Below are 26,292 nucleotides of genomic sequence, written 5' to 3'. Positions count from 1 at the left end.
TGGGAAATAAGTTCGCGCATGCCTATTGGTTCAAAATGAAGCGGTATTTGTTAATGGCTAAATTTAATGATGCGAAGAAAGCATTAATTTGCCACAAAATGCTAATTACAATATTTTACCTGAAGCTTTTCTGCCGGATATAAAATTTATTCATGACACTTGCCATTAATAAAGTAATAAATAATAATAAACAAAAGATATTAAAATCTTTTGAAGAACATTTCAACAATAGAGTGGGGTGACATATTTCATTTTTTGTGATTTAAGCATCATTAATTTATATGGGAACTTGGACGGCCGTCCTTTACTCACTTTAACCACATTAACCATTTTTCATGTTCAAGTATTTGGTTTAAGCTATGGCTTTAAGACAAATTTTCAAGTTTTTCACCCTCTTTTTTCGTCCGTCTCAATTCTTATAAGTTCGAATACTCTCGGGTACCTGATAAACGGGATGTTTGGAAGAAGTGGGGTGGCTGAAAAAATTGTCAAAACTTAATAAGCGGGGGGGGGTGGGAGGGTTGGAATAAAAATGTCCTGGGTGGGAATTTAGGGAAAAAGAGGGAACTTTCAAAAACGGACGCTTATTAGGTATACCCGAGAGTAAGTTTCCCCTGTTACCACTACGTCTCGGTGACCAAGTGGGCATTTTATTATCAGTGGCGATAAGTGAAGGAGATAAAAGGGTGGGAAAGCGCCTCTTTAAATAGATGGGTGATAGGTCGTAACCAAGAGTATTCTAAACACAGTATTTGATTATATCCAGTGTAAATGATGACCGGTACACCTAATTAACCCACAAATTAACAAGTTTACGTTTTTGTAAAGAAGAAAAATCAAGACGAGTGCTTTGAAGAAAATGTTGATTAATCAATCTAAAACTAATTATTCAAATTAAGACTTTAATTACGATAATCAAATCAAAAAAAGAGAAAAATCTACAAATTTGAGAAAACCAAGAAATATTTTAATGGAGTGGTTCAAAAGAGACCGTTTCTCATATCATTTTCCTTAAAATGAAAACTTACTCGCAACCTTTAAAAAAAGGCGTGGTCAAAAAGGGTGCTCATATGTTTCTTTCTTACAATAGAGCGATACGTGCGCTCTCATGGTTGCTGTTTTAAAAATAAAGATATTTTGTTCACACGGATGATTATATTTCTCCTTCCACATATCCTGTCAGAAGTTCACTACAAACGTTAGCGGCGGATCATTTAACTTTAGTAATCTTTTTTAAAAATTACTTTACCAATCGTCATGTCATTCTTTCTCTCTGATATTAATTTATGACATCTCTTCTCAAAAAGCCAATCGTAATTTGTTATAAATTGTTTTAAATGTATAACCGATTCATTTATTAAGGAAGAAGAGTATCAATTAGCAAAATTAAATTGCCAGGAATCGTTTTTAATACACTCTGAAATAGTGAGCTTTCAATTAGTTGATGCTTAATATAGTATAATAATGTCATATTTTCCGTTTTAATTTCCACTGCGTTTACTGTGCTAATTCGAAACCTTTTTTGTTAAATTTTTAGTTTTATTGTTTTCGACGATTATTCCCCACGGGGTTGTTTTCATCAATTTTATTGTACTGTTTTAACGTTGTAAATATTATCGCTACGCACCTATTTTTATTAAATCTTTTTAACATTTTCTTTGTTTTATTCCCTATAGAATTTTTTCCTTTGTTCATTAGAATTTTTTATTTCTCGCCTTTTTTACGCATCACTGATTTTTGTAGCATTTAAAAATGTGTTAACGCTTGTGCAGTATTATACCTGATGAAGTTCTGAAAATGGAACGAAATATCGTAAAAAACAAACTGTGTTGATTTTACTTTTTTGTTCACGTATAATAATGACATATTGTTTACTTAGAATCCATTGTCAAACTTCTGCTTTATATAATGATCAGTTTTACTCACAGTCCCAGATCCGGCGGAAGCGAGGAGACTCCAACTTTGAGAAAATGAGATTTTTTTCTCCAATTCCTAGCGAATTTTATCTCATTTTGAGCCTTGAGCTTCCAACTTTTACGGTTGTTCCGCAAGGCCTGATTCTTATCCAAATTCAAACGAAAATCTAGTCCTCTCCTATTTTTTAGCACAACATGATGTCTGAACTAGGCCTGGCTGACGAGCACTAAAGATTTATTGAAATTAATATTTTTTAATGAGTTGAATTATGGTAGTGCTTGTTTTCTTCTGGAAGTAATAAAATCTTATTGTTTGAAAATTTGATCACTTGACATGACTTTCTGTGGCAATTTTGTTTTATAAAAACATCCAAAAGTTTTCGGATGGTTCTAAGATTTTGAATTTTAAGCCTAGATCTATATAAACTATTTTCACCATGTTGTGTGTATTTACGTGTCATTTTCTAGTAAATCGTGTTAGAAGTCTGCACAAAGCCTTAAAATGATATTTAAACTTTTTTAATATTTTTGCAATGGGGGCGTTATGTTCTTATAGAGCTAGCTCTTATAAAAACTTGTGTGGAGTTACTTGTACTATAATCTGCCATACGTATTTTGACCAAACCCGCAACCGAATTCTCGGTTTGATCATCGGAAAATATTGCTGGCTAGATACACGAAAATAATTGCTGCGATGTTGCTTTTTCGATAACGTTATACACGCTTTTTTTTATAAGAATATACTTTATAAGAATACACGTTTTTTTTTATTAGAACACCTAAAATTTGGCTGAGCCTGGATGTGCTTATTTTCTTAGCAATTTTCAGCCTAAAATGTTCTTAAATGCGTTCTTAATTTTTCGGACTACTTTAAATCGACAACATCATGCAAAATAAAGAGCACTTAAAGTTGGTAAAGTTTGGACAATATTTGACTCCCGATTTTAGAAAATCCATTCCTAAGTTTGGTTAAAACTGCTTGAAAGAGGAAAAAATTGTAGTTTCTTGTCTTTTTTTCCAAACTGAGGCTGGGCATGTTCTTACGATGTTCTTAATTTTTCGACGAATTTCAGCCTAAATGTTCTTATAAACTCTAATAAAGAAAAAAACGTGTATTCATAATTAAATTGGCCAAACAATTAAGAATATGCTAAGAATATCACCATCATGGAATTTGGCAACTGAACCTAAGAAAGCCAATTTTTAGTGAATTTTACCTGTAAATTTCCAGTTGTCCCCCAACTCAATACTAAAAGCTTTTGCAAAAATTCCAAATCTTTGCTCGAGGTATGTTTTACAAGCAAGATTTAGGCTGAATTTGGCCCTAATCTAAAAATATACCGTAAGAATATTTTAGGATAATTTTCCCCAACAATTTTATTCCCCAAACATCCATCATGAAATGAAAAAAAACACCATTCTTATAAAAAAAAGTGTGGAATGTTGCATCAGCTCAAAATATCAACTGTCATTTATGTCAAAAGACTTTATTGGCTAAAACACCAGAATTGATACCTAAACATTTACGCCATTCGCGAAAAGGGGACGTAAATTTTCGCACACCAGAAAGATTTCTTTACCAGGATTCTCGGGAACATTGCTGGAGACATTTCAGTTTCGAAATTTTCAAGTTGGTTCTGCAATAACACTATGCAATTCGCCTTTCACAAGTCATTACCACTTTGTAGCAACCTGCGATGACCTTCTGCTAGCTTTCTCATCGATTTTGAAACCTTCTCTTGTTTTCCTATCAAGTTTAACAGGTTTTTTTAAGCTCTTAAGGAGAAAAAATAATAAGCGATGTAAAAAGAAAACGTTTTCATTGCTTATTTTTTTCGCCACATCAGAAATAAGACAAAGGGTTTTTAATTCCAGAGTATGTTTGTTTTTTTTGAAATTCACCACTCAATTTCTAGCATTTGAAAATGCTATTTTTTAATTTTCAATGCAAGAAGTTTATATATTAAAAAATCTGGAAATTTCAATTCATTTTCTGGCAATCAACAAAACCAAAATTGAAATTTGCAATCAAAATTCCATTTTTTGACGAAAAATGTCGTCAAAAATTGATTGAATGGAACATGCATGCATATACACCCCTGTCTCACAGCCCGGTGAAATCTCCCACAGTGGATAAAAATTTCTATTGAAATACCGGAAATGATGGGGATGAAAATTCTATTGTTCCAAGATTATTATAAAATCTAGTGGGGATGATTTTAGAGTGCAATTTTTACACATGGAATTTCGAATGGGGATGAAATCAAAGTCACTTTCCCAGTGGGGCTGAAATTTTAGGGTGTTTTTCCCAGTGGGGTCGAATTTTTGCCAAATTTTCCAGTGGGGCTTGGCCCCAGCGGATCTGTGACACAGGGGTGTACATATTTTTTCCAAGCCTTAACCTTTCCAAAGTTAATGTCCAAAAAGGAAAAAACATAGCCCTGGGATGTTCTTTTTACCATTATGGTATTTAACATGATTCGGGGGGGGGGGGTAAAAAGACAAAAAAGGTTCTGGGTATGTGAGTACAATCAGGCTCAAGACTTAAGAAAGATGAGTACAGTTAACTCTTTCTAATTCGAACTCAAAGGGGGAAGTTGTTCGAATTACAGAAAGATTGGAATGATAAACAGATTAGAATTATAGAGAGTATTTTGCGAGCGTTCGCCCTTGACGAGATTTGACAAGCAGCTCACATTATGGAAAAATTAGAATATAGAAATTCTTATTGGGCTTTTCTAGAAATAGTCCATGCTCTCTGTTGAGGATATCGGATATCGGGGGGTTAACGATTTTTGTTTAAAAGTGGATATCCAGGTAAAGTAAAAATACGATATCCAGTGGTAAGCATCTTTATAAGAGAGGATGTCGATGGGGGTGGGCATATTTCTAAGAGTGGATATCTAGGGGGTCTTTACTAATAAAGTAGGATATCCAGGGGGTTCGATACTTCAAAATGATCAATATCCTCAACAGTGGGGGTAATTTTTTCTGGAAAAGCCCATTAGCGAGAGTCAACTGTTTTTAAACTTTGAGAACCTCATTTTCGACGAAAAAAAGATCTTTCAGAAAAATCTCCCTATCCCTTGAATTTCAAAACCTCAGAAAGGTGGTTTATGGCTATTTTCCAATAAAAAATGTGAGGAAAGATGAAAATAAGAAAACACCTTTTTCACGTGTTGGAGTGATTTCCAAATTTTTGGATTTTAGCGTGACGTGTCAGGGCAAAAATTTGAGGTGTGATGCGTAATTTTGACTATTTTTTGCTATTTTTTGCCTGATAACAAATTTTCACAATCGGTGATGAGGCATATAAATTTGGCGCTAGGGGGGGGGCTGTTTTTAAATAAATTAATTATTTTAGTAGTACTCTTTATGAATCTTAACAGAGTTAAAAAATAACTTTAAAGACAGCTGCTGTCTAAAGAATCTAAATTAAAACAGAGAGGTTTCTCGGGTAACTTAATGCATGTCCCAGAATTGCATTAATTTTTCCACCCCAGTTCCAGTACCTAAACCATAACAAACTATACATTTTTGGAAGCGTATTTGGATGTAACTTAAATTCTTTCTCAGCAGAATTTGAGTTTTTTTAAGATTATGACGTCATTATATATGACGTCATAATTTTTAAAAATTGAATATCTCAAGAACTAATACTCAAAACTTTATGAAATTCGGACCAATGTTAGAACTCATCAAGAGGAGGAGAATTTTTTTCAAGAAATTTTAAAATTAGCTGATGTCAGCATTTTATCGCAAAAATTCGAATTCTTGCAATTTTTGCTGACGTCATTAATTTTGGGAAATACTTTTAAAAGTTTTTGAAACATCTCATTGTACTATATCACTGGTCCAAATTTCATAAAGTTTATATACGAAGTTTCCAGCGATTGAAAAAAGCTGGAAAAACAGGTTCTCGACAGTTTTGCACGGAAATGCATTTAATTATGCATGCACGTCATTATGTAATAATGAGATGCATGCGCTATTCAGCCTTTATATTCTGTTCAAAAAATTGAGAAAATCCTCGCTCTTGCATTCACTCAAAGAAGTTAACTCATGCAAATTCAAACAATTTCGTTTTCTATTTCATGCACTTATCTGGACCAACGTACCAACCGATGCACTTATCCGGACGAACGTACCAATCCATACACTTATCCGGACGAACGTACCAATCGAAAAGACACCGATTCAACATACAAACTAAAGATCGGAATGGAAACCCTAGCCACGGAAAGGACAACCAAAGATCAATAACATTGGAACAATCGGACGAGCGCTTCTTCCTGGACTTCAAACAGAAGATCAATCAATGGCTCAGACGATCAACCACCAAGGAATACAATAGAATATACTAAAAGACGATCGATTACCAAAACAAACGCCGGTCATCGGAGATTGACGCTCTTATCAACATTCACCACCGACAACTTATTATCAAACATGGAATCGTGGATGTGTTTTATCAAGTTGATGAATTTTGTATTCCTTAAACGAAAATTACAAATAGATTGATAACATTTTGAAGCTATGAAGCTCATACCTCGTAAAAACCCATTATAATAATTATAATTTAAATTTATGATCTCTTACATTTGACGGTCAAACACTTGCAGATGGAATAATTTCGTTAGTAAAATATTTGTACATAAAGGGGAGAAGACCTTTAACCTCCGAAGGTCGGGGTGACGGATGCCATTGGTTCGGAGATAGTGTTTCCTCCAGAATAAACAGCCACTGGGGGTTTTACGCTACACGCTTCGTCACAAAAATTCAGTTGTATTTTATCTGAGCTTATCCAACTTGTAATTTACTACTAATTTTGTTAAACATTTTTTTTTTACCACGAGTGTTTAATGCAAGCAAATACCAATGAAAAAGTAACTTTATTGTTTTCTATTTTTCTGTTCATTTCGAAAAGGAAAAATAGTCGAGAATTATATTTCTCGAGATATTTAACTTTTTGTATTTATGACGTCATCAATCATGACGTCATAATCAGGTTTTTTTAACATATCTCTAATTATACTGAGAAAGAATTTAAGTTACACCGAATACGGTATTCTACATCCAAATACGCTTCCAAAAATGTATAGTTTGTTATGGTTTAGGGACTGGAACTGGGGCGGAAAAATTAATGCAATTCTGGGACATGCATTAAGTTACCCGAGTTCATCTTCAAAAAGGGTTTACTATGGGTGCCTAAGCCACTGTTAAGGTACTATAAGTCGAGACAATTATAGATCTATTTTCATTTTACAAGTCCAAAAAAAAAGAAGCTTACTGCAGTGCTGCAATTAAGCTGGGTTTCCACTGAAAAAACAATAAAAAAATTCGCGACGAACTTATTTTTTCCATTGGACAACAAGCTTTAATGTTCAAGAATCAAAACATATAGGCACTTTAAACCAGTAAGTTTCTAATTTATTATGATTTCTTTGGCTTTTGCTCTTTGTATTACAATGAAGTGAATACAGTCACTCTCATGTTGTCTTCTGACCAGCCACCAGAAAGCTAACGGATCCGGTGAGACTCAGAATCATAACCATACCATTCATGGGCATTTTGTTTACCATTGAGCTACAAGGCTCTTGAATCCGAGGACTTAAATGCACTAAGTAGAACTTGAAGTCTACTGATAGAACAGTGACAGTGAATTGGGAGAAATCTTAAATTTATGATTTTCTTTGGCTGGCTGGAATAATTTCAACGAATTGCGAATATTGGTAAATGAGAATAATGGGTCCAGTCGTAAAGACTTGAATTTAAAAACAAAAAGGTGCGAAAGAGACACAGTGGGATAAAATTCACAAGCGAAATACTAAATGCAAGAATCTTTCTGGTAATTTAATATCTTTTAAAATATCAGTTAAAATCGGATCTCTCTCATTCTCGTATAAAGCTTTTTTGCTAGTGATTGTTAAGCAGCCGGCCATTCTTCTCCGTGCCTTTTCTGTATTGATCTTTCAACTGATCAATTCTCAGCCTTAACATGAAAGCTGTAAAACATGTAATTTTCCCCGTTTTCTTATCTTCTTTTTTGAACATTTTCCAGAGCGCTTTGAAATTTGAACACTCGTCATTCTCTTTTTCTTTTCCATTTTTAAATATCTAATTTAAAAAATCTTAGAATGCCCGCCTACGATGGTAAGCCCCGATGGCTGAACTTACTCCTAGCATAAGAATAGTTTTACAAGCATTCTCTTGATTGGAGTAGATTTTAGTAATGCAAGATCTTCTTTGGGGCCCCCTTCTTTGCCATATATTGAAACAAAAAAAATTGGGAGATCGCTTCTATTTGCTTTCTAAATAACTCTACTATTTTTCACCTTTCTTGAATAATCAGCTTGTGAAATATATCAAAAAAGTTTCATGTAATTTTTTCCTTGGAAAATACAAGAAATGTATTGGTCGATTTTCCTTGAAAAATAAAAGAATTTGCTTTAGATTGTTTCCTTTGCCAATCACAAAAATTGCGTTTTATCTAATTTTCCTTGGAAAATACAGGACAATGTTTAGATCAATGTTCTCCATTCAATGTACAAGAAAATATTTCCTTAGAAAATACAAGAAATCATTTACCTATTTTTCATAAATAAGAAATACATTTAATTTCTCAATAATGACAGCGAGCGAAGCGAGCTTACTTATTATTTTAAAGAATCGTCTCGGACGACGCTCGGACGGCTAGTTTTTATTATTCTCCCAAATCATCATTTCAAATATTTGGGTCTGGCTTTCGAATTTTTTGTTTGGATCTTTCTATTACCAGGTGTCACTTTTAGATTTGCGAGTTAATCATTTTTAAGCCTGTAATTTGTGGTCTATAATGGTTGTGAATTGGAATGTTTAATTACCTATCATTAAAAACAGAACAAAAAGTTAATGAAATCAAATATCCCACGCAAAATTTTCTAATTAGAATTATGTTGAAATTTGGCAAGGAAGCGCGCTTTAACTTTACGCCCTACAACATTTTTAAGAGGGCATACTAGTAGAAGTTGATTGACTTCAATTTTTGGACCTACCCCGGTGGGGTGGAGGTCCTATAAATTAACCCATGTTCGTTCGTTCGTTAGTTAGTGTGTTAGTTACCAGCTTTTCTCGAGATTGGCTCATTAGTTTTTTCTGATTTTTGGCACAAAGGTGCATGACCATAAACACTCGAATGTGACGGAGCCCGATTTTCTAAAAAAAAATTTTTTAGGCAAATTTGGGCCAAAAAACGGCTTAAAAACGGGTTTTTTGGACTTTGTGAAAAATTGGATCATTAATTTTTTCTGATTTTTAGCATGAAAGTAGGGTACAATCATAGTTAAAGGATGGCTCAAGCAGATTTTCGCAAAAAAATTTTTTTGGCTCAAAAATCGTATTTTTATCTATAAGAACCACTTTTAATAAGAATACATCAATGTTCTTAGCCATATTATTATTATTATTTTTATTAATTTTTTTACGATGAAAATGTCACGGTGGAGGCTAATGATTTGAGTTTTCTGTAAACACTTATTATTTTTTTGGCTGAAAAAACGAATCTTTATCTATAAGAATCACTATTTATGAGCATATATCAATGTTATTAGCCAAATTGTTTTTTTATTATTATTTTTTCTAACAGAAGAAAATGTCACGGTAGAGTTCGACGGTTTGAGTTTTCTGGAAACCTTATTTATTAAGCTGTGCATTTTTCTGATAGTGGTTTTTATAAAGAAAAGCGCTTAATAGCTTTTTTATTTCTTTTTCAAAAATCTTTTTCAATAGTGTTGATAGTTTCTCTCAATAGATATGCTTTCATTTTCTTTATTTTTTTGTATTTTGACCAGTTATGTCTTATGTGTTTCATTGTTTCAATGTTCACTGATTAGTTTGATAACCAGGTAGGTCCATAAAAGAATAAAAGTATCGCTTGTTTTTTTGCTGATGCTTTATGAGTCATCAATTAAGAGTTATATAAAATGTTCTTAAAATTCAAAATCTGCAATCTCTCGATTGAGATCAGAAATGAGCTAGAGCCCTCTCTTTCTTTAAAAAATAAATCATGAAATTCATTTCAAATTTTATTACAATTATTTTGCTATACTTAACAGCCTACTTTCTGAAATCTAGTTTGAAAAATCTTCAGCACTTTTTCAATCTTAAATCCCCTATCTAAGTAATTTTCAACTTAACAATAACAACTAGACGAATGCAAATATAATGGTAAATAAGGGTCAATGCCCAAATACTGACCTTCAGTAATCCCCCAGCTCAAATTTTTAAAGGGATCAATACTCCAGAGTACTAAGAAATTTCACCTTAAAACGAGACCAATTTGATTAGTTGTTTTACGGGGCCGACCAACCCTGAAATTCTAAAATCGGAATAAGAATAAAAATAAATTTTGGCGGTACACTTTTATTTTCATTGATTTACAGATTCCCAAACTTTCAAAATTTTGATAATTTTTTCAAGGTTTTGAAATTTTATTTTCAATTTTTAATTTTATTTATGATATCCACCTTTTTGTCTCTTTTTACTTTCTATTTCGCATATTTGTCAAAATTTAGTAGTTGATGTAGTAGCTTTTATGGGTGAAATTTTACTTTCATTTTTACTGACCCTCTTTTTTGGGTAGCTTGGCCCGTAAAACAACAAATTAAATTGGCCTCGCCTAATAGAAATACCAAAGTATGTTAGCAAAAAAAGCTAATGCAAACAAAACTACCTTTCTACGTATCTTTTTTGTGTTTTTCCATGTCCTGGACCTGGAGGCTCATTAAAAGAACTTAACCAAATGTTATTTCTAATCATCTCAGTAGTGCACGGCTAATTAGAAGCTCTTCTGTAAAGATATGGCTGGTGAGAGACTGATTCTTGATCAAAATTACAAAATTTGTTATTACATTATTACAAGATTTGTTCCGATTTTTCTCACAGAAGCAAGTTCCGGAGGGGGGCACTGACCTTGACGGCGGACGGGGACGTGCCGCTGTAGTTTGTAAAATGGAACTTTTCCTTTAAAGAGCTAGCTAAGCCATGGCCACATTTTTAGCATGAACATGTTTTTAATTACTTCAGAATATTTTCACCTTTCTTTTGACTTTGGGCAGACGGGTGACCTCTTGCTAAATGAAGGATATAACAACTATATATAGGCAACTATTTTTATTGAGCTACTTCCATTATCTTTTCTGGGTCAATTTTGTTTCTGAATGACGTTTGGAAAAACAGAGGTAAGTTTAAAACACGTCACGTCAGTATCCTAATAATCGAAAAACTACGTGAATATTGGTTAACAAGCAGTCCATTAGTGTTAATATAATATCCTCGCTTAAAATAATTAAGTTGATTATTTTTCCGCCTGGAAACTATGAACAATGACGTCAACGCTTTAACTGACGAAGCATTTTAGTTATTATTCTACACTAAAATTTTACTGCATTCTAACACTGTGTCATTAGTTTGTGAATCTAGTTTCACTACTTCAATGCAATACTCTAACGACGATACCAAAATTTCTGAATTTTCTTTCCGTTGAAATCCACCTTGTCATGAAACTTTTGTTCACCTTTGCTTAATATTCTCCAATAAATGAAAGACACCCTTTCCGCTCAACCCATTCCAAACATCTGATTACCGTAAATGAAAAGACGGAATACTATTTTTACAATGATATCTGTTTTATTAAGGATGAGGTGATGGGCACATAATGAGGTTGTTACACTTTGATTTAATCGCAAAATGCGATGGGCTCTTTTCTATTCATTTTGATACTATTTTGATACAACACATTTATAATGTGTTGTGTTTGACTGAGTTGTTTATCAGCCGGTGTTTCGGAGAACGGACAAAAGTTGAAGGAGAATGTTTAGGTTGATCATTTTATTAAGTTTATTGTTAGAAGTATACAAAAGAAATTGAAGTTGAGATTAGAATTATTTTATACTCAAAGTTTCACGCAACTTTTCGTTACAATCTTCAGTCAAAAATTCTATTTTTTATTGGTCCAGCGCGCAGCAGAATGGACCTTTAAAAAGCCACTGATCAAAAAGATTTTGTCTTTGTCGGGGCCTGTGCGCGCAATAAATTAACAAGTCCAGGCTAAACCAACCACCGATCTAGAATTTTTGCCCCGCCTACCCGCGCGATGTTTGACCTATGTTTTGGATTGAATTGGTAGTAGAGTCAAATTTCCCGGTTAGATTAAAGGGTTGTTTCAGGTAGGGTCAGGTAGGGTTAGGGCTAGGGTTGGGGATGGGAGTTAACCCCTGGTTAGGGTTTTAGCCCCCCGGGTAGAGTTTGGAGTAAATACCATTTTATAAGCAACTTTGAACTCCTTAATCCAGTTGTGACTCGATGGTCGAGTGGTTAAGGCGCTGGCGGAAAATGCATCAAAAACTTTCAAAACTTAGCAATACAAAGAAAGTGTCAAAGAATAGAAGCTCAGAGTGGAGGATAGGAAGGAAATTTTTTTGCGTCACTTAAGGAACCCGGTACGAACGACATTCGGTTATTACCACGTCAGCTGGACCTTCAGGCCGCTCCGGCTTCTTGTATTATATTGACTGAAGATCATAACCAAAAATTGCGTGAAACTTTTGAGTATCAAACAATTTTAATCTCAACTTCAATTGTGTAAAATGCTTCCTTTTGGTCAAGTTCTCTCTTGTTGAAGTTATCTGATATTCCGATGCCGGATTGGCAGCCGCCCACGCTAAAGCTCTAAAGGAGTGGGCCAATTTCCCATCGGAGAGGAATGATAGTCGGTCTTTGATGTGCCGCATCCTTAGTCGGGTTCAACTACCCTTGCGCGTATTTCGGTTGGACCCGCCAATCCCCGCTGCAAAATCCTTGACGCGGTCTTGTAAAATTCCGTAATCTAAACCTTCCAGATGTTTAAAATTTTCCCGACCTTCAGAGCTTTAGCGTGTCGAAGAAAATTTCACAATCTGGGTGCCAGATAATTGTTGAAGAAGATATAAGCAACTTAGGAAGATTGTTAGAAGTATAATAAACTTTTTGGCAGTTACATTATCTTGTTGAGGGATTTATTGTATAGCAAAAGCAACTGATAGTATTTGACTGAGAACTTTTTATTTATTTCACTCTGGAAATTTCAAATAATATTTTGAGGCTTTATGCACCCCTGTCTCACAACCCTGGTGAACCTTTTATCCATAGTGTGGATAAAAATTTATATTGAAATCTCAATGGGGATGTAAATTCTATTGTTCCAAGATTAAAAAAAGCAGTGAAAATGTTTTTGAAGTGAAATTTTTAATCATTGCATTTCGAATAGGGGTAAATCAAAGTCAATTTCCTAGTGGGGCTAAAATTCTAGGGTATTTTTCCCACCGGGGATGAAATTTTTGGCAAATCTTTTCAGTGGGGATGGGGCCCTAGCGGGTTTGTGAAACAGGGGTGTCTTTATTTGTGATAGGGAGGGATGGTGATCCCTCCCCTGTCTCAATCACCTGCTAATAGATTTTTAACCATTAGGGTCATACAAATAGGAATTGTTGAATAACCACAAAAAATTTATTCTTTTTTTGCTTAAATTGGAGTTGAGTGCAGTTTTTCAATGGAAACGAATATGTAGTGTATTTCCTTAATGGGGGATGGTTTTGGTCCAATTTTACCCATGGGTTTTTATATGAGTTTTGGTGGCTTTGATAAAAAGAATATTAATTATCAATTATAGAATCAACAAATTGACAAGGGGACGTGCGTACTATAAATCACAATGGAATAAAGATTGGGCTGGTTTTATGGGGCAACCACAGTATTTGTTGTTTGGTAAAGTATGTTTCTACGAATCATCCTAGTGTTCATTTTTACGTTTATTCGATGCCATGGTAACAACATGATGCATAATTTAACACCTCATGAATTTTTAATCACTTATTATTTTACTCCCATTTAATTTCATTTTTTCAAGTATTCAACGATTCCTATTCAAGAAAGCTAAGTAAAGATAAGATTATTTTAGGAAAAAGCACTAAAATTTTTTCATAATAAAACAAGATATAGTCGAAGTTATTGGACATTTTTTGAGGTATTGAGCAGTGAGTGAGTTTAGAGAATGAAGAAAAAAGAAAAATGTTGCAACGCTTTTGATTTTTGTCGGATCCCAATAATCATTTCCATTTATGTTATCTTTTTGGTGATTGGGGCCATCATTATAACTCGAATCGAGGCTGAAGGGGACAAGAGACTTCGTAACCAGAAAAGACAGCAACTCCTCAATGTTTATAAGAAATACAACATTTCTTTGAATGATCAGAGGATTCGGGAGTTTCTACGAGCGGCCTATGGGGCGTTGGAAGTTGACGCCATGAAATTGAACAAAATGACACAGGAATTGGAGAGTCGTTGGGACTTTACAAGTAGTTTGTTTTTTACTGCAACTCTTGTCACAACTATTGGTAAGTGAACATTGTTAAAAAATTGTCACACGTTCCTTGTACCCAAAGGGTTTATAGTGTTTTACGTATATGCTAAAAGGAACTGTTTTTACTTTGAAATAGATAATAAAGCATCTTTATTCGAGAACTTTGATTGAAAAAAGAAATCAAATTATCACCAAAGTCAGTAATTTTTGGAATCTTAGTCGATGATAAATTCTTCCATTTTTTTTATTTAGGATACGGTGATCGTTATCCGATGACGGGCGGTGGGCGTTCATTCTGTATCATTTACGCCTTGATTGGGATTCCATTCACCGGGTATTTGGTAACCATTTTGTGCACGTTATTTGCAAACCTGATCAAACGAACGGAATCGGCCATCAAGAAGATTCGGAAAATCAAACGGATCGAAAATAAGAACAGTTTTAAGAGAGTAGATGAAGAAGATGAGATCAAGACGAGAACAGAGGTCTACCAAATGGTTCGCGCTATTCAAGTCGGTATCGCTACTTCTATTTTCCTGATCTTCATCTGGTTGCTACCATCTTTAATCATTATGATTTCGAACGATTGGAATTTTGAGACAGCCATTTATTTTTGTTTCATCACTATCTCTACCATTGGCCTTGGTGACGTCACACCGTCCATGACAATCGACCCTCTACAACTTGAAGATGAGAAAAATAAACTTGGCTCCTCTGTTAAACAGGTATTTGCTTTTTTGAGACGATCTGATCTGATCCTACTGCTGAAATAACTTCTTAATTTTTTCTTCTTCATTTTGTCATTCAGGCCTTAAAATGTAATCTTTGGCCTAGATAAAAAAGTTTTGTTTTTAAATATTTTGGTCTTGTTTACCGTTTACTCGTCAATTTTAATTTACAAGCTTTTTGATACCATGTGGAGCAAGATAGGTCAGAAAGAGGAAAATAATTTTTTTTTCGCTTACATCAGCACAATATAAAACTAGGTAGACAATGTCCTGATATGAAACATGTGTCTAATATGAAACGTGAACACTTATGTAAAACTAAAGCCTATGTAATTAATCGTTTTTCTTAAACCTTTTAATATTTTCATAATCCCGAAGAACTCTAGTGTCATTTGCCAAAACTTTTGAGGAAATTTGAAGAGCTTTATTCGACCAAGTGGAAAAGCGAGCAACATGCATCATTTCTAAGGGCTGTTGTCAACGTGCTGCTGAAAGCTCGTCATTTCAGCAGCTAATAAATTCACTCAATTTGACGTGGGCGGTTAAAAATAAACTTAACAATGAACAAAAGTCATATAAATTGCAAAATACAGTAGCTATTTTTACAGTGAGGAAACCAACATGTAATTATCTTTAATAGCTTTCCACATAATTTTCCTTGACTTGCTTCCCCGACGAAGAGGGTTGAGTTCAAAATTTACACAACATTTTAAATGAATTTCAAGGCTTTATAACCTGATATTGACTTTGTGACCGTGTAACCACGAAACAACGTCTGGTTTCATCACAAATATCACATAATTTTCATGAATGACCTGTCTGTTTCCATACATGATTATGCGATCTTAAAATTTCAAATGTTTGGTAAAAAGCAATGGTTAAAATAAGATACATTATGTTGAACACCCATGTCACAATGACATGGAGTACAAAGGGTAGAATACTAAGTTAAAGATTTCGTTTTTAAATAATAGTGATATCGTTTGCTTACTCGTCAATTTTAATTTACAGGCTTTTTCACATTGAATTGACACAGATTTGGAGAAAGATTGGTCAGAAAGAGTAAAAGAAAAACAATTTTTTGTTTATTCAGCACAACATAACAATAGGGAAAAACCGTCCTGATATGAAATATGTGTCTGATATGAAACGGGAACACTTACGTAAAAATAAAACCTTTAACAAGATGACGGGTACTTTCAATCCCATATATCCAGCCTTCATCGGAAAGAAGCCCAGAAGAACCTGGAAATGAAAATGGACCTGATTTTAAGAAAGGAGATGAAATTTTATACTATAAACGAAGGAAGTTGAAGTTTTTTAAAGTCTTATTTTTAACTTGGGTCTCGAAGGAGTTAATATTTGAAAGAGAATTCCGCTACTCTTACTTGCTTAAGAACCAAAAAACAATTTCTATATTTTCACTTTATATTTCTCAGATTTCGATTATCTGTTACATCATCATCAGTTTGACCAGTATCACGGTCATTATCTCCTTGGCAACCTCCATATGGAAAACTAAGAAACTAAAGAAGAAGTGGAGAAAAGAAGCAAAGTCATTTAGAGAAATTCAAGGGCACGAAAACGACGCTTTTTCCAATGTTACACAAGTTACCGTCGTTGAAAATGCCAGAAGTGTCGATGGGTGAGCACGTCTTTTTAGTGGATAGAAGAAGATAAATTGTGGTGAACATAGCTCGATCAAGAGAACACCTGACAAATCTTAGATTTTATGCTCATGAGACATTCTGAATATGGTGAAACGTGTTTCTATTCCAAGAATGCAGACATTCAAGTCAAATGATAACAATGACAGAGAACAAAAGTTATACCAAAGATTTTGAATTTTATGGTACTTATTCGAGTCAAGAAATCAGAAACATATATTGAAGTTGAAGTGAATTTTATTCATGCATTCTCATGCTTTGTCAGGAAAATGTTGAAAAGAATTTAACTTTTAGATAAGGAAATCCTGGTCTAAATAAGGACACGCATGATGCGTGTGGGGGAGTGAAGGATGTGAGAACCCTCAAGAACTAACTTTCAAAAGAAGTTTTTGTTCAAGCTTTTTGCTAGATAATTAGTTCACTAACTGGCTCATTAGGATGATTTATTAAGCTAAAGGAAATACTGGTAAAAACTGATTCATTGCACACTTTTGTTAGGTTGGAAATATTGAAAATTTGTTCTTTCCTCAATTCAAAAGATGGGTGGTTGAAATTGGTAGGACCCCCTAATAAAGTCTGTGTCTATCGGTAGAAATCTATTATCTACGAAAAATTGCTTATATGTTTTGGACGTAATATCTGAAATTTTGTGCTAGTTACAGTTTCTCTAAAATTGGTTTTAAAAGACTGAAAAAGAAGAACAAATAATTTATTCTCTTTCCTTTTTTGAAACTTAAACATTGTTACATTTATAGATAACATAGTTAGATATTGATTCGCTTAGAATTTTCTTTTCAACGAAATATTACCTTAAATGGTATTTCTTTTTCAATACCAATACTTATCGGTAGCCCCATCGGATAAATGAAGAAAACTCGAAAAAAAATGCTTTGCACTTTATAAATAATTCCAATGAAAACCCTAAATACACGTACGTATACATAAGAACACCCCCTTCTCACAGACCAGGTAGAATTTTTTCAGCCAGTGGGGGTAAAAATGACGGACCCGAAACTCAATGGGGATTGATATTCCCATAATTTTATTGCTAGGAATAATTCTTTTGTTTTCAAGTCAGACAATTTAGTGGGGATGGGAAAAATAGTAAATATTTTGCAATGATGTTTGATTTATTTCAATATTTTCAGTGGGGACAAAAATTGGAAGATAATTTTCCACCGGAGACGATCTTTTGGACAATTTTTCTAGTGGGAAGGGTTCCCAGTTGGTCTGTGAGAAGGGGGTGTATAAGACTTCAACTGAACGTTACCGAAACAGGGGAAGAAGAATTACATATTTGATGTTTCGACAATTCGTTTAGGTTTCATAATGGTTCCTTAGAAAGGCATATTGCATCATTGCATCTCAATTAGGGTTTCATTAATATCTCCAAAATAGCATTTAATGTCATTACGAAAAATGATGGGTTTGTCATCTTATGATTTTGGTTTTTTTTACAGATCATTAAATTTGCGTAAATCCCGTTTTTAGAATTTATGAGTGCGTGTAATATCCAAACGGGAGAAGGTGGAAACGATAGACAATGAAGGCTTTATTTTATTAAAACGGACCGGTACAAAGTTAGTATGAATAAAAGTCCTCATAACTTATATGGATTTTTTATCACCTTATTGTTATGTTCTATTTTTACCGGGCACACTGTGGTCACAGTTTAATTTTTATTACTGACCATGAAGGGCGTGTGAGGGCGTGTTGTTTAAACTGAAAAATAGTCACCTTCAGGTACCAGCTTTTGAGACAGATGGAAAGCTTTTCTTTATAAAAATATATTTGTCCCTTGAACTTTAACATGAATAATCAAAAGGGTAGTGTTAAACCTGCTTGGTTTTAATCACCCTTTCCAATTGTGTCATTCGTGTGTTGTGGCATGATGGGAAATTAAAAGGGTTGAAGGAAGAAGGAAAGAAAGATTCAGGGAAATCCTCTTCTCTTAGCCTTTAATCGTAATCGGCAGTAGCGGTCTGGCTTAATTTTCTTGGTGGTGCAAACAATGAAATTGGCGCCCCTGGTATTTTTGTCCTTATTTGCGCCCTCCAGCATTAAGTGAAATATTAAACTGTAAGAGCAGTGACTGGTTGAAAGTAACGCCCGGAATATCTGAGTTAACAAACTTTTATTTATACGAAGGTGGTGGTAATGATAACTTGATATCTATTTCCTTGTTATTTCCTGGTCTTACTTTACTCTCCATTAAAGATCAATGGTGGAAAGAGGCCCCAAAAATTCGAAAGTTGGCAGGAATAAGGGTTCTTTGTAATTATGGCGCCGCAGGCAAAAAATTTGGTGTAAGAAAGGTCAAACAGCTTAAAAGATATTTTAAAAAGGAGAAAATTACAGTTAGTCTGCATTTGACCACAAAAACCACAGCGAGCAGTTTCGACCAATCTCTCATTTTGGGGGTGAGCATCCTTTTTAACCCCTGGTGGATACACAACACTTCTCTTGCTTAGACTTTCCGCAATTCAATGTTGATAGTACTTTTGAAAAAATTCGTAAAATAAAACGAAGCGCCGCAGGTGAAAAAAAATTTACATTACACTTTATATAGAAGGCGCTAAAAACGTGTCAAAGGGTGCCAAATCGCCCAACCAAACATCAAAAAAAATTTGGGCGCCCCCTTGAAAAGCTTTTTTGGCGCCCCTCTCAGGTCTTTCTGGGTGGTGCACTGCACACCCTGCACCCCCTGCCAGGCCGCCACTGGTAATCGATCTTCCCACCTCATATTATATTGACTATGGGGGCCATGCAGTCAAACTTCCTCAAAAAGATGAAGAGAGAGAGAAGAGGAAGATACCAAAGGTCACCAAATTTTAATAACAGAAGCATGTTGTATATTATATTTGAAACCTAAACTTTGCGAAACTACAGTTGACCGTGAGTTCACGCAAACACCCCTTCAATTACACCTGGAATAAATTAACTGTCCCTGTATCGCAAATATTCATCCACCCTGCCTGCCCGGATTTCTCAGATTATAGGAATTTAAAGAATTCGAAAAGTAACAACAGCCTGTGTATATGAAAAGCCTGTAAGGGTGATTTCTGTTGTTTTACGGAAAGACGATTCGTTTCCTATTCAGCAAATGATAGTGATTAAGGGTAACCAATCTTCCGAAAAGGACATTAATAGCCATTATTAGAGGTCAGCAATACATCATTTCTGTCAGCTATTAGCAAGTTGATTTAGATATAGGTAACCATCATTAGTTAACCACAAAAGATGCGCTTTCTTCTTCATCTACATCACATGAAAATTTATATGCTTTTTCTTTTGACCTTTCAATTGCTGTATAATGGAAGTGCCTTCATTTTCCTACAATCTGGGTCCAAAATATATTGAGAATTTTGGTTAATTCGTCGATTTTAGCAATTTAAAGTTCGGGCGAGAAAGTCGCTTTTGGAGGGACGGGTTTATAGACTTCCAAGCTATATTTTGTGCCTTAATGGACCATTATTGGACTTTTGGATCCTCAGATCCTCAAGTCTTAAGTCTAGCGTTAAAACTCTACCCTTCCAACCTAAGTTAGAGCGCTTCCAATAGATTGTGGCTATAAGATTCCGTGGGAATTTCCCTTTTTTCTCAAATATTACGCCCATGATTGTAGGGTACGGCCATTACCTTCATGGACAATCCCAGATTCTGCTCGTGTTGAGAATTGAAAAAGAAATTTAGAAATTTTGTAATATAGATCAGTGGTGTAAACATAGCCGAAGAACTTGACCAAGCATTCAAAGCTTTACTTTTCAAACATGTTTCGAATTAGACGATGCTATCGGCCGTATAATATATTATTATGATATAACATAATTTGTATATTATAAAACGTAATATGTTTCGCGGCGGATAGAGTCTGTGTTTACGGACGATATCAATTTGGCGCTTTTCTTGATTTTATCTTTGCCCTTACCGACCTTGGAGAAGGGTCGGTGAATTTTGCGGAAAATCCCTGCAGATTTATAGACGAACTTGGTAGAGAAAATCAAAACAACACAAAATCGAAGGGAAGGATGCAAGTAGGAAGTGAACTTTATCCAAAAAATGGTTGTTTTCTTTGAGCATGATGGTTCTGGGTCTGGTGAAGAAGAATGTTCTTGTAGGATAATTTGGAGGCTGAAGATAAGACCTTACATAAACGCATTCATCTTTAGCTTCTATGACAATATTAGTTAGAAGGGATTGTTTATTCCTCAAGGCCCACCAACAAATTCTAACTTTGATTTTTTGGAAATTTTATTCAACTTGATCCCTGACACCTGAAGTAGCATCTAAAGGTAAGGTTTATATTCACTGGATTTCGTGTTTTTATGGTAGCAGGAATCAGTGTCAGTTGAGACTGAAATATTGACTTTTTCCAGTTCTGTCAAGTACATGATTTAATTTTGTGCGCGCAAAAAATCTTCAATCTCTGTAAAGTTTTTTCTAAGATAGTCTAAATTTTAACAGGTTTTACTTCCTGTTATTTTTTTGTTGGGCTTGATTGAGTTTGATGTTTATCTTTTTATATTTTTTGATAGTCAATTTTTCAGCTTGGCACTTGAGTGAAAGAAGTGGTATATACCAGCAATATTTTAAAAACCATGTTTATCTAGCATATTTCAACCAATGCATTTCTACAAAATTCAACCAACACCTTTCACGATATCAGACCGACACCTTCCACCGTGTCTAAACAAGACTTTCTGCGATATCTAAACAACATTTTCCACGGTGGCTGATCAACACTTTCCATTATGACTGAAGGAATAACCCTCCACGATATCTGAACAACACTTTCCACAACATCTGAACAACAACACCTTCTATGATACAAGAGTAGTACTCAAGCATCTTCAAATACCTGCACAAAAAGTTTCTTTTTGACTATATTTTTAGCAAGCAGCTGGTTCGTTCAAAAACAGCTTTTCTAAGCCTTCAGAGGTCTATGTAAAATTTGAACCAAAATTTTTTTAGGACAGATTTCTAACATTACATCATCAGAAAAAATTGTATCGAAAAGAATCTTTTTTTACTTCAAATTTCCACATTCTTCTGGAGAAATGCAAAATTATATTGGCTACCCAATCAGAATATACACAGAATGCAAGATATAAAAATTTCTCCTGACGGTAGGTGAAAACCTGCAATCTTTTTATAAATTTACGGTGAAATTTCAGCTAATCACTATGTCATTATTGAAAGATTAACAGTTTTTCACCGCCAATTCATCTAAAAGGTCAAGGTAATTTTTTTTGATTTTTTCCTATGATACTGTATACCGTGAAGTCTGGTAACTTGCATAGCCATCAAATGACTGACCAATCAAAGCAGCAAAATTTCAAAACAAATGAACTACGCAGCTCCGCTCGCACCTGCTACTCTACAATTTTTTATTTTGATTTAATTTTGTATTTTAATGACCAGCCAGGTTACTCATTTAAAGGTTATGCATGTTAGCCTCCACTGATGTATTAAGTTACCCCGATTTCACAGTAGTTTACAAATTTCATCTAAAATTTTACAACCATATCCTGCGAAAACACAAATTTTGTTTGAATTTTGTAAAAAACTAAAAATTTATCATAATTCCTGAACCAATGATCAAAACTACTTTAGATTTGAAATATAGGGTCACTGCGATGATTGAAATGTATTTGTAAGGAAAAATTCCCCAAAAAATCTGTGGTTCAAATTTTCAATTTTAGACCTGAGGCCGAGAAGGCGTTTTTGACTGAACCGGATGTTTTGCAAAAAATACCTAGTCAAAATAAAACCACGTTTTAAATTTCTTTACTCAAATATCCTTTTAAATCATCCAAGTGACAATTCCATAAAATCCCACGTAAAAATAAATTGATTTATTCAAAATTTTAAAAAAGATAACCAAAAAATAATATGAAAGAAATTTCATACATTGATTTTGGCATGACAAATCTGCCCTTGAAAAATTCCTTTCAATTTTTTTTTTAAAGAGTGAGAATTTTTGCATGGTATATGGATTGTGTCTAAGACTTTCTTTTTTACTTTCTTTATAAAAAAAACAAAATTTAAAATATTCAATATGATTCAATTATATGATAATTGTAAATAATGCCTTTTATATACAGTAATGCCCATATTGAATACAGAAGGGCAAAATAGCAACTATTAACATACAGACATATAGCAGTTCATAAGAAGATAAATAAACAAAAGTCTTTCTTAATGGCCATCTTGCTAGGAATGGTTGCTTTTTTGTCCACAATTCAAGTTGGTGTCAACATCATTGGAAAGGTTTATATACACCTTTCTAAAAATAAAAAGTTTTAGCACCTACTTGTATAATTTTTCACTACTTTAAAACTACCAAGATTATTTTGAAACTTTCATATTTTTAATAGCTATCGAAATTATATCAGTATATGACAGCTTGGCACAGGAAAAAAAATTAATAAAATTCACCTTGACTTTTTAGTGAATTCACAGTGAAAAGCTGCAATTTGACAATTCACAGTGAAATTTCACCTTTTCATCTTGAATTATTAATTGCGGCTTTTGACCGTGAATTCACTAAAAAGTCATGCAATGATTTATATTGAATTTTCCTGTGTTGGACTTGGTTTAAGGTGGGACCAATTTGATTTTTTGTTTTCCAGGCACACCACGACCGAACCTAAAATTTACCTAAAGCTTGCGGTCTGTAAAAAAACGACAAATTATATTGGCTTGCCTAAACTATATCTGTAGACAAAAAATCAAAACCAACAATTATGCCTTTTATGAAAATTAAAAAAAAATTTATAAAGAAAAATAATGCATTAATTTGTAAAAAAGCTGTTTGTGATTTGAAAAATACACTCTTCATAAAATTTTCCTAGAGCAATTAGACAAAACATATACCACATACACTGTAGATAAACCTGGTAGATGCAAGTTTGCATTACGAAAAGATGAGTCTTTCAAAATAAAAATAAAAGAGAAAAATGCTTTACCTTTCTTGAAAAAAATATGATATATACTTGCTTGAATCTGAGTTCTGCTTGTTAAAAATAAATTCAAAACAAACCATTTACATAAAACACCTTGTTGCAAAGAAGTTACAAAATAAGGTACTAACTAATAGGAGGCTAGACTCAAAAAATGCTAAAGAATTGCACAAATAATTTCCACACCTACAGATTAACTTTCTGTCGCTATGTTTTGGAATCATTTTCCAGTCGGGTCCATATGTATTAGCAGCAAGAATTGGTGGCGGCAATTACCAGCCAGACCCGACTGTTTGTTTACATTTGTTCGAACCGGGCCGGCCGATCACACCGCTAACCAAAATCCAAAATTTCCGCTTTTCTACCGAATTGATATAGTCTAAGACAACGGCCACTCCCGTAAAAAATTCCCGTCTTCACGTTTGTTCCTCTTAGATGAAACTCGTCTTAGACTATAGCATAGTCTAGTTTCGAATAAATCATCATCAGGGTACACTCCCTTCTCACAGACCCGGTAAAAAGTTTTCAACCAGTGGGGGTAAAATTAACTCGATGGGCATATTTTTTATAACCGGGGATTTAAATTCTTTTGTTTTCAAGTTTTGGTTATAAGTCTTTGAAAAAATGTAGCATGTTATTTTGCAGTGAGGATTGTTTTATTTCATTATTTTCAGTGGAGACACAAAAATTGGAGTTTTCCACCGGTGACAATATTTTGGCCAATTTTTTCAGTGGGTCTGTGAGAAAGGAGTGTCAGAGTGACTGTTAGTTAGTTCCAAAATGAATAAAATAACATATATATAACATAGATATAACATATATCATTGTGTCGTATATAGTGCATATATATACAGAAATCAGTCAAATATCTAGCTTTAAAATTTTTTTTTTAATATTTAAAAGCCCCCGCAAACATTTGTTGAATAGTAAATAGGGGGACAAATAACCTCTCTCAGAGAGAGTATATTTCTCCCTAGAATGATAATAGTCTCTAAGTACTGGATAGAGAAGTCCTCCTTTCCATTCCCAATGTTGCAAGAAAAGATTTACTACTTTCCAATATGCTCGCTTGTTGGAGGATATTATTCACCATTTCAACAGAATATCCAGAGTTGATCGAACGTTCTCTCAAGAGAGCAACAGCATCAGAAGAAAGTCTGAATTCCGAGAACAAAGGCGTCGGATGAGTTGGCTTTTAACTGTTCCTTTGAAACAATGACATGGGCGCAAAGAAATATGATATTTCTGAGATTTGTGAATATTACCAAAGTCAAATATTTCCTGTAAATTTTTGAAATCAATTTTTTCATTTATTTCATCCAGTGTCAGACTTCCAAGGTAGAGAGCTAACTCCAGAGACTGATCTGATTCATTCTTTTCGTTTAATAGAAATACTAACGCTCTTCAGGCTGGTTCTATATTTCAATGATTTCCAGAAGATAGAATCTACATTATCAATGGCGCTGTTTTTGTAGAGACCATTGAAATTATAACTAGCGCATGAGTTTAACCAGCCACCGCCTTTTATGTAATTTGCACAATTGTAATGAATGCTCTGGTCGTTTGGGTTGTCTTTTGTGGAGAAGTATTGGCCATCATGGTCCTCCCAATCAATCTTGTTTGAAGCATCACCCTCAAGAAAGGTGCCTGCGTGCAATTTATACAAATTTTCTTCTCCTTCTACAAAGAAATTTTGGAAAACCACATACGCTTGATCACCATCAAAAGCTGTGGCTTCCATTCGAACCATCATGTTTGAATATTTGGTGGTGATCCGATGAATGTGTTCCAATCCCAACCAGTATTCCCCAGCTGCCTCTCCAAAGCCTACTTTGTAATCCGCCCACTCTTTATTAAAGTTGACGGAACCATCGAATCTTCTTTGAATGGTGGTCCACCCTCCACCATGTCGGGTCATGTCACAAAGCACTTCAATTTCTTCTCCATCGTATGGCCTGATACTATAGTCTCCATCTGGTTTCTCTTTCCCAAGATCTTGACATAATTCTGGCAGGACGTGATTATAAACTAAGCTGCCAGCGCTTGACACTACTGCAACATCCCCGAAGTTTCTTTTAAAGAATCTGCAATGAAATCTTTCGTCGGATAGTTCTGTCACCTCCACCAGATAACCAGAGTCAAATCTTTTCATCAGACATTGTAATTCGACATCAACCGTTTCGTTGAGGAAAGACTCTGTTCCATTTTGTATCACAATTTTACTGTTCTCGGCAACTTTTTGGAAAGTGGAGAAATGCCCGTCAGAAATTCCATTGCAAGGTGAAAACACCTGTATTGTTGTAAAAATAAAGAAAAACTTTATTTTCTCCATTTTGTTTGTCTACTTTCTTACTTAGTACCCTTGAAATGAGGAATTTTTAGAACTGAAATTTTCAAAGATTTTAATGAATGAATAATGCATGAATACCATTCACCATGGTAGTCACCTACTATATTACATCTCGCAATAACATTAAATTGAGTGTTCATTCAATGAATGAAATCTAAAATTAGAAAATAAACCACTGGGTTTGACAGAATGTTGATTCAGCCGTTTGTGATATTTGTCTTCCCTTTCTCGTCAATTCATCAATCACTCTCAGGTGCCGAATAGACGCCCCCCCGCTTGTTGATATTTTGATT

The 26,292-nt window shown here is 34.2% G+C and overlaps 1 protein-coding gene across 1 annotated transcript in view; it reads left to right on the top strand.

Annotated features, from left to right (window-relative positions):
- LOC136816497 (potassium channel subfamily K member 1-like) overlaps positions 1-16,904 on the top strand; it is a 33,775-nt gene extending 16,871 nt beyond the window's left edge. The window contains exons 2-4 of the mRNA XM_067072838.1: positions 13,603-14,326; positions 14,545-15,017; positions 16,460-16,904. Of these exons, the coding sequence (XP_066928939.1) occupies positions 13,984-14,326; positions 14,545-15,017; positions 16,460-16,669 (1,026 nt within the window). The 5' untranslated portion in view covers positions 13,603-13,983 and the 3' untranslated portion in view covers positions 16,670-16,904. The remainder of the gene's footprint in view (positions 1-13,602; positions 14,327-14,544; positions 15,018-16,459) is intronic.
- Positions 16,905-26,292: the final 9,388 nt, after the last annotated feature.

The sequence above is a fragment of the Clytia hemisphaerica genome, unplaced genomic scaffold (assembly GCF_902728285.1).
Source record: "Clytia hemisphaerica strain Z4C2 unplaced genomic scaffold, Clytia hemisphaerica genome assembly, whole genome shotgun sequence".
Lineage (NCBI taxonomy): Eukaryota > Metazoa > Cnidaria > Hydrozoa > Leptothecata > Clytiidae > Clytia > Clytia hemisphaerica.
This window is presented reverse-complemented; position numbering and strand designations above follow the sequence as displayed.